Source organism: Notechis scutatus, chromosome 2, assembly GCF_049901735.1.
Source record: "Notechis scutatus isolate UNSWTSFEM ecotype Mainland chromosome 2, rNotScu1.2, whole genome shotgun sequence".
In the NCBI taxonomy this organism is placed as follows: Eukaryota; Metazoa; Chordata; class Lepidosauria; order Squamata; family Elapidae; genus Notechis; species Notechis scutatus.
In genome coordinates this window covers 85,210,600-85,223,317 of record NC_142010.1, presented here as the reverse complement: position 1 = coordinate 85,223,317, position 12,718 = coordinate 85,210,600, and the positions used below count along the sequence as shown (strand labels likewise).

Sequence of the window (12,718 nt, the reverse complement as noted above, 5' to 3'; positions counted from 1 at the left end):
CCTCCACCCCACACCATCCCTGCTTTCAACCAAATATTGAAGAACAGAGGGAAGAATTTGGGATCAAAATGTTTATTTTTGAAATAAAAACAAATGATAGATTAATGCTGACTATGTATTTATTCTGATAAATACATAGGTAGGAAAAGTTTCACTGGTAGAGGCACCGTGGGCTGGTTCTTCACTGTTTCCAGGGTGGCCCCGCAGGCCAGATCTAAGACCCAGTGGGCGGGATATGGGCCACGGGCCTTGAGTTTGACACCCCTGGTCTATAGGATGTTAGCTGAGCCACTAAATGGACTCTGCCCTCACATTCATTCAACACTTTACTCCAAGTGCACTGCTAGAGAGAGAGAACTTTTTGTAAGGACTAGCCTCAATTTAGTTATTTTTGAGTAGACTCTCTTCCAAGTAAGAAACTTGTGTGAATCTCAGAGACTATGATGAGAAAAATTGATGACATGCCTAGGCAAATATATTCCCTTAGTTTTCAGAGATTATGGGAAATAATTCAGATAATGTTATCCATGCTAATGTGCAGCTTTTATCATTTCAGGTTCATTTTTGAACTTCTCCCTAGACATGAATTATGTCATAAATTTAAGAATTCTACTGTCGATAGGCACCTGCTCCTGTTTCTATATGAGCTTAGTGTGAATTTCAGTTTAAAAGTTAGATAATGGCAAGGGCATTACGCTAAGAAATTGCTATCAGCAGAGCAAGCACCCAAAATGTATCTTGGCACCATTACTGTTTAATCTATATATCAATCCTCTTGTAGTTAAGATAAATAATCTACTTCATCATCTGCCTAAGTGGAAAGATAGACATATTGCAATCCTCTTATATACTGAAGACGCTATGCTGTTATCTCAGACACCAGTTGGTATAAAGCAAGCTTTATGGGCTCTAGCTGTACATAGTGTAACATAGTGTAGTAGCACTCAAAATCAATTATGCTAAAACTAAAGTATTAATATTTATTAAGTGCCCTAAATTCATCCCCAGCAACTGAATAAACACCTGATCAGATCTCCAAGTATATAAAAGTAGAGTTTCATGCATCTAGTAAATGCAGTGCACATATAGAGAATATTGTCCAAAATGCAAAGAAACAACCCAACAATCTTTTTAATACAATTATTACATTAGAGATGCATTGTTCAAATTTGCCTAACTAAAAGCATTCTCAGCCAGAAAATGGGCAAAATCTTTGTTTAGAGTCTGTGCAGTGCTTTACATTTTAAAGAGGGTACAGTCTAAACTCCTAAGGAACATATTTCAAGCCCCAACAATGAGTTGCTAATGTAGTGTTGTGCCATGAGTTGGACTTGAACAAAATTAAAACCCATATTTAACTTGCATATTCTCTTATTAGCTAACGTTACTTTTATTCCACCATGGAACCTAATTCTACCTCATTTTAAATGACTACTTCATTTTGCGATAAGGGTGTTGCATTAGAAGTTGAACTGCAGTTTAGTGCAATCCTGATAATGGGGTGGGCAGAGGCAATCTTTAAACAGCAGGCTAAGAACTTGGATGATGTCTCACACCCAGAGATATGTTCACTTTTCCCCTCAAGCTTCCCTAAGCCAAGTAATAATTCCCATAGTCAGAAGATCCCTGTCCTGGCAAGTTTTAATGTCCTTCCAACAGATATTCATGGGGGAAATTATGTGGTAGCACACTCAAATACAATATTTGCTCCTATAATGGAATTCCTGAATATTAATGCATGTTCTGCTACATTGCTCCTATTACAAAGATGCCTGGTTACAGTTAATAATATGCCATCAGGGTGAATTTTCAAATCACCCAGATCCATTTTATTTATAATTGTTATTGCCAATGTGATTTTATTTCTCATAACATTGTTAAGGTTCAGGTGTCAAACCTTGAACACACCAGTTTTATAATTGAGTTTTACTGTAGTTTTTCTTGCTATCTCAGTTTTTTTTCCTGTTTTTTGTTTATTTTTGAGCTAGTGTTTGGCTGTAATAAAGAATCTAATAAAATGTTGCATATTTATTTTTTAATACTTTTGAGATAATTTCTACATTACAGTACATGATTTATATGGTACACATAAATACTTAATTGAATCTGCTCTAAAATCAGTAATTTGGGAGCTGGCCATCCTAAATGAATATGTTTAGATGGGTGTACAAAGAACTAGTTATTTATAGTAGCACAGAAGCTTATTTATCATTCATAACTAAATATTGGCAAGCAGGAGTAAAATTGTGTCATGTCTTGCTCACTGGCAACATCTGCTAAGAGCTATTTCTTCTTTGTATTTTTATGTTGCGTAGAACACTCCAATTAGTTAAAAGATTAGAAATGAAAACAATTGAAACTAACGTTATTAATCTTTAAAAGTCTATCTAAACATTTCTTTTTTAAAAAATCATAAGAACTAGTAGGAGCTAAACATGTCCTGAAAGATTGCATTATTCTAAATTTTAAAATAAACTCATTTTTTCAGTGCAGGTAGTGTTAGTCGCAACTTATGAACATAATTGAGCCTGGAATTGCAGTTATAAGTCATTGCAATCATTAGTTGAGGCATCACTTGACTGGATCCGATTTTTGACATTTCTTGTGGTGGTCATTAAGTGAATATAGTGGTTGAAGTGAATGCTGCAGTTGTTAAGCAAATTCATTTTCCCCAATGAGCATTTTTTGCCTGAAACCAAAGTCAACTCCAGAAACCAGCAAGAAACCTGCAAATTGCAGTCAAACAGTTGTAAGGGTGAATAAATTGCCAAGTGCCCAAAATGTGATCAAATGACTATGGAGTGGAGGTGCAGCTTTCGTAACTTTGAAAACGAATCATAAGTAGCTCTGGGGAGATCCATCATAATTTCAACCAGTTGTTAAGTAATCAGTTTCAAGTCAAGGACTACCTGTACTGTATTATTCTCTGAGGTCGGGGTGGCTGATAATGAACCTAACTTTATTTTTAACATTTTGGAGAATGACCTTTGTTATTTATACTTTTCTCTTGAAATATATTTGATTACCCAAGGGAACATTAATATCCTTCTCACATATTTTGTTTCTATATTTATTTAGATTAATAGCTGTTTTGTATCTAGCTATTAGTCTTCATGCCTTCTAGTCACATTTTACGTGCTGTTTAATATAAACATTGAAGTTTGATCTTATTTTGCAAATGCATAATCTTGTAAATAAACACAGTACTACTTGGATCATTTTGGATAAAATGCAGTTTCTGGTTGTTACAAACCAAAAAGGAGCTAACATTTCAAATAGAATTTCTTAACATTATCCAAGGAAATACCTATATCATATATTCACAGTAACATTTATTTCATCAAAAGCTAGTTGACAGTATATAACATTAAATTCAAATTTATTTTGTGAGAAAGTTAGGTGTTTTACAGGTTGCTATAACTTTGGAGCTATTTACTAAAATGTGGATTTAGAGTACAAACAAATCCTTTTTAGAGAGCATATGAAGAGTAAAGTAAGAGACATTCTGTGGAGCATTCTAAGAAGACTCTGACAGAGGGAGGGGGGACTACAGGTTTTGTATATAAGAATGAAGAAACATAGCTCTTGCTGGTAAGAATTTTGAATAAAATACAGGCAGTGTTTACAACAGCAATTGGAACTGGAATTGCCACCATTAAGTGACACAGTCGTAGAACACAATGTCATGTGACCATGCTGTTCAGCAACAGCAGTTTAGGCAGTCCCAGTTGCTATCATTAAGAAAGGATCTTATGTGACTGTGACTTCTGACTTCTTGATGGCTTCTCCATTGACTTTGCTTCTCAGAAGCCAGCAAGGAAAGTTGTAAATTATGATCATGGAAACACTGCAACAGCTGCAGTTCTGAGGATTAGTCATAAGTACCACTGATCAGCATTGTCACAAGTTTGAAAAGTCACTGAATAAATGGACATAAGCCATGGGCTACCTGTACTTTACTCAGAATTCCTCAATTATTTAAAAAAAAACTTTTTAAATGTTAAATTAGACAATGCATTTACTTATACAACAAAAATAATATTTAGAATTGACTAGATTCCATTATGTTTGTATAGAAAAGGACTGTCAAAACTGGAATTTTGTTGGAAGTGTAATAAGGATAATGCTTCTTTAAATCACATGTTTTACAATGATCTCATTTCCCAAGATTTGGGAGAAAATATTCTCTCAATTCTCAGAGAGTATTACTGTCTTAAGCTGCACACTTAGTACATGGAAGTTGACAAGTGGACAGTGTCAATGGATTCTCTACATCTTTGCTATGGTCAAAATACTGATATTGCAGCATTGGAATTATAAATTTATGGCCCCTTTCTTTCAATGAATTAAAGGTATTCATTGAATTGGGGTAACTGCCAGAATCCTGACAGCCTGATTGCTCTTGCCACCTACAAGTGGATTGTCTCTAGATGTAGACTCTGTAAGGACAAGCATAATGAAATATGTATAAATATATCATTTATACATAATACATCTATAAATGTGTTAGAAATATTTACATATTTGGATAATATTTGCATTTGACAAGTATATAGAATTATTTATTGTTATGATATATGTGTCATTTTTTTCACTTATTAGAACATTTTAATGTGGAGTTTTTTTGTGTTTTTTTTGACAATGTATCATCATTCTTACGTTTGATTAATTGAAAAGCAATAAAAATTACAGTGGTATCTCAGTACACATTAATTGGTTCTAGGAGATGTAAAGAGTACTAAAAATGAGTACCAAGCCAAACCACCTGACTAATGCGTGACCCTTTGTTTCAGCTGAAAGGGCACGAGGCAATTGACATCAACAAGTTCTAGCTTGCGGGTCGAGTACCCAACAAATGACGAGTACCAGGACAAAATTTTTGCGTCAAAATGCATCGAGTACCAAATTCAGTGAGTTTCAAAGCAGTCAAGTACCGAGGTAACACTGTAATTTTAAAAAAATTAGACAATATGTTTAATAGTTTATTTAAAGAATGCAGCATAACTTTTCTTATGAAAGTAAATGGCTAGGTTTTGTCAGTATGTATGCATAAGATGATTTCTGATGTTTAGGCACTTCTAGTTTAGAAACAATGTGCATTAAAATGTTTTTTTGTAAAGAGAGAGCAAAGCCACAGACAGTCAAGGTATAAAAAACAGAATCATTTACTTTCTGTGCCCTGTCACAAAATTTACATTGTTTTCCTTTATAGCAACATGAACCGTGAAGATCGGAATGCGCTGCGTATTAAAGAAAGAGAGAGGCGTAATCAAGAAATTCAACAGGGTGAAGAAGCCTTCCCACCTAGTTCTCCTCTTTTTGCTGAACCATATAAAGTTGTAAGTGCATGAGGTTTGTTGTTTTTCTTAATGATCACACGACAGATTTTTTTTTCTGTAAATTGAGTACTGTGATGAACTTTCTAAGTAAATGTAGTGTATACTGTAATATCAGTATTCTAGAAACATGAAAATAAGAATTTGAACTTTACACTCTAGATGCAAATACAGAGGAAAAAAGATGTTTTGTAAACTTAACATTATTTTTAAAAAACTTGATAGACCTATTAATGAAATGTTATGATTGTTAGGAATAATAAAAGCTCGTTCATGTCAACATTCTTTTATTAATATCCCAGCACTGACAGCTCAAACCACTTGACCCCCAAACTGTCTAAATATGAATTGGTAGAATAGAATTATGGTTAACATTACTTGCAGAGATAATTGTTACAATGTACTCTTGCCTTGTAGCAAAAGAGTGATTCAAGACAGTAGCATTACTGAGATTTGCGGAGAATGTTTTCTATAGATGAAAGGTAATTGTTAGGGCTTGATATTTCTAGTGCTTGGCTGTTTGTATATAAGAGATTCACTTTGATGCTGCAAAACGTGTTTCTTTCATGCAGTTACGTTATTTTCCTGATAATGAGAGCATACATTATGTAAGCATAAACTGTCATTTTTATTTGTGCTTTAAAGGAGTAGAAAATATGTTGTTGCTTTCCTTGTCCCCTTATTAAAGGTACTATGTGTATTTCAATATTAAATATGTAGTATTTAAATATTTTTAAACGATAGAGGGAAATAAAAAACAAGAATGAAGGAAAAGTTTCCCACTTATTTTTCAGTCATCTTTGATTTCAGTAACATTCTCAGTACAGGAAGGCAAATACATGTGGTGAAAATTAAGAGTAAGATAACATCTGCATTAAACAGTGCAGTGAAATTTATTTATTCAAATTTGTTACAGTTGGACAACTCCACTGACTCTGGATGGCATATGAAACAATAAAAATAAAAACATATAAGAATAAACCAATCTTAAAAATAACATAAATCAAACAGAATGAGGGCCCCCAAAATACAATAAAAATAATAAATGTGGGAAATACATAAATAAACTAAACTATATATTAACTCCAGATCGGGGACCAAGCTAAAAGAGAGAGTACAGTCATTATTTTGGGGAGTAGGAGTGCTGTTCTAGAGGATGGGGCCACAACAGAGAAAGCAAACCACCTCAATTATGCAAGATGGCAATATTTAATAGGTGTTCAGAACATTCTGCCAGAGTGTACTAAATGGAAAGAAACAATTGGAGACAATTGACAATGCAATATAAGGCACATATATATGTATTTGGATTTGAATTTTTAGTGTAAAAAGCTTTATCTGCTGGCTAGCTTTATTTATTTACCTTCCTAACTGTATAGGTAATGATTTAGTTGCAGAAATTGTTATATTTCTGTCCTTTGAGAGAGGTTCTATTTCTTTATATATTTATTTTATTCAGTTAACTTGTGTTAGTTCTTTAGTTTAATTACTTCAAAGTCTAATTTATTTTTAAAGATTAAGTTCTGAATATGATTTTTTAAAAATCTGTTTTCTTCTAACATAGGCATTTATATCTTTCTATGCAAAATACAAAACCATCTTCTATGCAAAGATTGACAGTTTGTTGGTTTTTTCCATTCTCTTTATGAGTTCTATACCATTCTATGGTCTGGTATTCCAGGCTTTCCAACATTGCCTTACAAAATGGTCAGTTTTTAGTGACACAATATACCATTGATTTTTCCCCTTCAAACAAGTATGGAAATGACAGAGGCATCATGGGAAGTGGACTGTTCTATTCTCACTTTTAAAACCTCTTGACTCCCCCATATGATTGAAATAGTGCCACAAATTCAGTATCTTTTTTTGGCCTTCAAGGTTGGAATGGGAATGCTATGTCTTCCTATTTTCACCATCCGTGTATAAACTCATCCAGAAACTTAGGTATGAAAGTATAGCAGCACTGGAAGGCTCACAGGTTGTTGGGAAGTAACCCTTCAGTGTTGAGAACGTTCTCCATTCTTGCCTTATATGGTTTGTGCCCTGCCTTGATTTCAAAGAAGAGAGATACAGATCTCTAGAAAAAGAAAGTTCCTCTTCTGCACTTTTGCTTAGTCAGTCAGTCATTCAACACTGTGAACAAAGCTCTTTATATGTTACAAGTGGCAGTTCCGCTAGCTAGGAGGACAGGTTATCAGTTTCTTTAAAAATAGGGTTTCAAGTTTCTGCCTTAAATTTATATTGCAAGATTGAAATGATTTTTTAAAGTTTCCTAGAGGTAAGGCATGTTTACAAAAACCACATTTTAAAAAGCTAGAAGAGATGGTGCACTTTTGAAATAAGAAATCAAGATGCTGTATATTTTTATTATAGAAATAAAAATAATTTTGATAAGCATACTCAGTTTGATGAAAATTGTAGTTTCCAAATAATATGCATAGTGAAGAAAGCTTTTTCGTTGCTGGGTTTTTGGAGCCTATATATATCCAAAAACTTTTTGCTGTCAGTTTTACCAGCAATCTGTCTTTCAAATTTATACAACTTCTTCTGTATTTTCTGTATTTCCCTGAAAATAAAAAAAAACTCTGTTTACCGTGAGTGTCATGGAAAGGCTAAAAGGCCCCTCCCCTAATACCTTTATATTCAGAAGCATATAGGCCTTCATATTTAGTAGCCTGCAAGAATGGTCAAGAATGCTTGCTCAAATGAAACCCCAAACATATCATAGGACAAGGCAGTGTCTTGGGAAATAGGAACCAAGGGGCAATGTACTAATTGTGGTATAATGTGCTAATTGTCACTAGAAATTAGGGACAGAGGTGCTGATTGCTGCTAGATAATGCTGATGCTAGCTGAGCAATATTGGCTGAACTCAGGTAACATGGATAAGATGACCTAAAAGGAACGGGCATAAGTTGAGCTTTTGAAGAAATAACTATAAAAACTGTACTGTTGATGGAGTGGCCTTTGCATAGGCCTACAGAGTGATGCCCCTGTGTTCTTGTTCTGTGTAGAATAAAGTCTTCGCAATCTCCACCTCCGTGTATATTTCACCAAGTGTGGCACACCTGGTACAAAGCCAACTTTTTCAAATAACAAATATAGTTTAAAAATCAAAGGAATTTTGATTATATTTCTGGGTAATAATTATGTATTATTTTTCTGTATATTTTAATACTGTAACAGTATGCATCTTTTTTATTCATTTTACTCATTCTTCATACAGACCAGCAAAGAAGATAAATTGTCTAGCCGTATCCAAAGCATGCTTGGAAACTATGATGAAATGACGGAACTTATAGGTGACCAGTCTCTCCAGAAACTTGTTAGAATTCCCAAACCAACAGGTCCATCAGCAACAGATGACAAATCAAACCAAAGTTTCTTTGGTGATCAGAGACACAATACTGGCTCTCATCAGAGCAGCAAATGGACGCCTGTAGGCCCAGCGCCTAGCACTTCTTCCCAGTCACAGAAACGGTCCTCAGGTTTACAGGGTGGACATAGTAGTCAACGCAACAGTGGCAACAGCACTAGCAATAGCGGACAGAGGCATGATCGTGACTCATATAGCAGTGGTGGAAGCAGCAGTAGCCGCAAAAAAACCCAGCATGGATCAGAACATTCAAAATCCCATTCTTCCAGTCCTGGAAAAACATCTGTTGTTTCTTCTCTGAACCCCAGCCATTCCAGATCTCATGGAAATGACCATCACGGTAAAGAACATCAGCGATCCAAATCTCCACGAGACCCAGATACCAATTGGGACTCACCTTCCCGTGTACCGTCTTTTTCTAGTGGTAGTCAGTCGTTTCCTCCTTCGCTTATGTCAAAGTCAAGTACAATGTTGCAGAAGCCTACGGCCTATGTAAGACCTATGGATGGTCAGGAATCAATGGAACCAAAGTTATCTTCTGAACACTACAGTAGCCAGACTCATAGCAACAATATGAATGAACTGAAACCTAGTAGCAAAGTACATTTAACAAAGCTGAAAATTCCTTCTCAACCACTTGATGTAAGTTGTCTTTAAAAAATGATGGTTATACCAGTCAGAACTATGATTACCTCTGATGTTCTGTAAATATAAACTAGCATTAAGAAAGTTGCTAAGAATATACAGCATGCACATTTTCATATAAAGCCCATTAAATACACTAAAATCCATAACTGTTAAAATATTAGTTCTGAACTCCAGTCTGCATATTATTATTAATTTAGCATTAAGGCACTAGTCAGCTGTAGTACATGGCAGTGTTTTTTGTTGTGTTGATAATTGGGTCTGATAATTTGAAATGCAAACAGCTAATTTTGACAACCTTGTTATATTAAATGAGCTAAAGTCTAAGGTTTAATTATAATTTATTAGTTGCTCTGTGAGTTGAATCCAAATTACTGCTAGAAGATCACAGTTATTAGATGAAAGTACCTAATTGAGTTGAAAACTTGACTGCTTTATAAAATGTATATAAATTTTAACCCACAAAAGCTCTTTACAATAGTCCTTGACTTATGAACACAGTTGGGACCAGCAGTTGTTAAGCGAAGCACTGCAATTGTTAAGTGAGTTGTGTGATTGTGAAGTGAATCTGGTTTCCCCCATTGACCTTGCTTTTGGAAGCCCATTGGGAAGGTGGCAAATGTTGATCAAATGAGCCCAAAACTGCAACCATTCATGACTGGGGATGCAGTGACAGTCATAAATATGAGGAGCAGTCTTTTTTCAGTGCTGTTGTAATGTCGAACGTTCAACAAACCAATGGTTCTAAGTCAAAGACTTATCTGTACCGTGTGAAGATGTTAGACATTTTAGATAGTGCTGTAAGTTTTGGAGATGTTAACATATTGACATGTAGTCCAGTTAAATTTTCAATATTGATTTATAGGCTTCAGCATCCGGTGATATGAACAGTGTGGATGAGATTCTAAAAGTAAGTTATCCATTTACCTTGGCTATTATTGTTTACTGGCTTAATTATTTAAAACAGTGATCCCCAACCTTTCTTATGCCGCGGCCCGGTATCCCCAACCTTTTATGGCGCGGCCTGGTACCGGCATTAACTGGGCGCCGCCATCTTTTTGATGAAAAAGTGCTTCCGGTGAGCTTTCTACCCGGAAAAGCTCACCGGAAGCACTTTTTCATCAAAAAAAGATGGCGGCGCCCAGCAAACCAGCGGCCCGGTAGGACTTGTTTCACGGACCGGTACTGGTCCGCGGACCGGTGGCTGGGGACCCCTGATTTAAAACACTTAAAAGTTATTTAAGTTTCAGGTATAATTTTAAAAATTATTTTAAAAAAAGCATATTCCTATATTAAGAGAAAAGTAGAAAGCAAAATTCACAAGGAGCATTTCACTGGAACAGATATTAATGATGTTAATTAATTCTCCTTTATCCTGAAAAGGACAGTTCTAAATTCTCAATGAGCATTTTGACAGCTGGTAAAGAAAGAATAACACTGTAGAATTCATATTATCATTTATGAGCCCGCTGATATTTTAGCACCATTAAGTTATACCAAAAATACTAATTCCAATTGAAAAAAACCACACAAGGTAAACACAGTCTTCATTAAAATAATTAAAAGACAATGAACATAATGCTTGATTATTTTAAAATTACCAAGCAAATTGTATTTTGATTAGTGCCAAGTAGCAATGTTAGTTAGCCAGGCAGGTTTCTGCAACTAAAACATTCAAAGAACAGGTGCCATTGTGAATGACCCCTTCGCGTACGTGCACGCACACACACACACATACACACACACATACACAATATCCAGAGAAAAGTTGCCCCTAAAGATCTTAGTATTGATATAGGAAGAAGTGATCTTTTGTGTACTTGTTTGCCAAGCAAGTTATGGAATTAAAGGCAAACATAAGCATCTTGGGATTGGTTGAGAATAGACAGGTGGTCTAATCTTTAAGTGAAATGTTATATTGATCCCATTTAATTGTACCAGTTGTAGCTGCTGCATTCTGCATTAAGGTTTTGGGGTCATCATCAAGGGACAGACAGTAACAAATAGAAGCCCAGTCTGAAAACTGAACTGGATTATCATTGTCAGATCATTCCAGAAACACTTGGAAACCAGCTGAAATTTATTTAAAGCATTCTGCTGTCCTGAAGCCACTTGAGCCTTTAGTGAATTCTCGCAAAAAAATTATCTCATTTTACTTGTCTTTGCCATTTTTACCTTTTAAGTTTTATTGGCTTTATAGTAATTTCTTTGTTTGCTGTTGTGCACTGCTCAGAGTTGTGGAGAATTAGGCAGCATACAAATTTAATAACTTATTTCATGATAAGAATGTAGCTCTAACTAGAATGAGTTGTACTTATTTTTCAAACATGGAAATACCAATACAGTATCTCCATTTTATCAATTCAGCCTCAACTTTATTTAGGCAATAAATCCAATAGCTAGAGATCTTCATTGACTCAGTTGACAAAAATGTAGTTGGTAAATGGATACTTTCCATTCAATATCCATTCAATTACTCTACTTTTAAATGTCCAGAATAGATTCTTCTATACTTATAGCTCCATAGTTGGGAAGTTAAGAAGTGAAAGGGAATTGGATGATTATCATTAGGAAAGAGATTAAGGTGAACCTAGAACCGTGTTTTTAAACCTTTGCAAATTTAAGACATGTGGACTTCAACTCCCAGAAATCTCCAGCCAGCCATGTTGGGTGGGGAATTCTGGGAGTTGAAGTCCACATACCTTAAACTTGCTAAGGTTGAGAAACACTGTCTAGAAAATGATTGAGCGACACTCATAGTGTCCTATAGGTATGTAGTTAAATTGTATTGTACTGAAACAGAATGTTTCAGTGTATTTTTAAAGAATTTTTCTAATGTTTTGGGTTTCTGTTCACAACAGGAGATGACCCATATTTGGCCACCGCCACTTACTGCAATACACACACCCTGCAAAACTGAACCTTCAAAGTTTCCATTCCCAACAAAGGTAAATGAACAATGCTATAAATATTACAAGTATCTGTTGTTAGAAATCAAATAAGCCTAAGATGAGGAAACAATATTTTCTGAAGCATGATTTTCAAAATCTGTTTATTTCAACTCAACACTTTGCTTATTTTGTGGCCTTGAAACTTCTCTTTCTTGTGTAACTGTTTTGATGTTACAATATTATGCACTATTATTTCACCTGTAGGTAAACATCTTTTTAATATATTCTACATATTAAATAGTATCAATTATTCATAACTGGAATCCTGCCTGGAAGCTTGTTGTGCTGTTTTCTGACATGGCACTTCATTGCCTTCAAAGGGTCTTACTAGTACTTTAGACAATCCAGTGTAAATGGTGCAGTGCTAGATTTCTAGATTTCTAACAAGCATGTGACTGTTTATTCTAAAG

The 12,718-nt window shown here is 34.9% G+C and overlaps 1 protein-coding gene across 19 annotated transcripts in view; it reads left to right on the top strand.

Annotated features, from left to right (window-relative positions):
• The window catches only part of AFF4 (ALF transcription elongation factor 4), a 50,962-nt gene that overhangs the window by 12,794 nt on the left and 25,450 nt on the right, over positions 1–12,718 (top strand). For 3 of the 19 annotated variants that reach the window (XM_087955372.1, XM_087955368.1, XM_087955369.1), the window contains 5 exons: positions 4,794–4,910; positions 5,213–5,339; positions 8,563–9,354; positions 10,223–10,267; positions 12,219–12,305. In XM_087955372.1, the coding sequence (XP_087811498.1) occupies positions 5,217–5,339; positions 8,563–9,354; positions 10,223–10,267; positions 12,219–12,305 (1,047 nt within the window). In that variant the 5' untranslated portion in view covers positions 4,794–4,910; positions 5,213–5,216. Of the gene's footprint in view, positions 1–4,793; positions 4,939–5,212; positions 5,353–5,753; positions 5,819–8,562; positions 9,355–10,222; positions 10,268–12,218; positions 12,306–12,718 lie in introns of all 19 variants that reach the window. The other 16 variants (XM_026687680.2, XM_087955366.1, XM_087955367.1 and 13 more) reach the window with 8 other exon arrangements.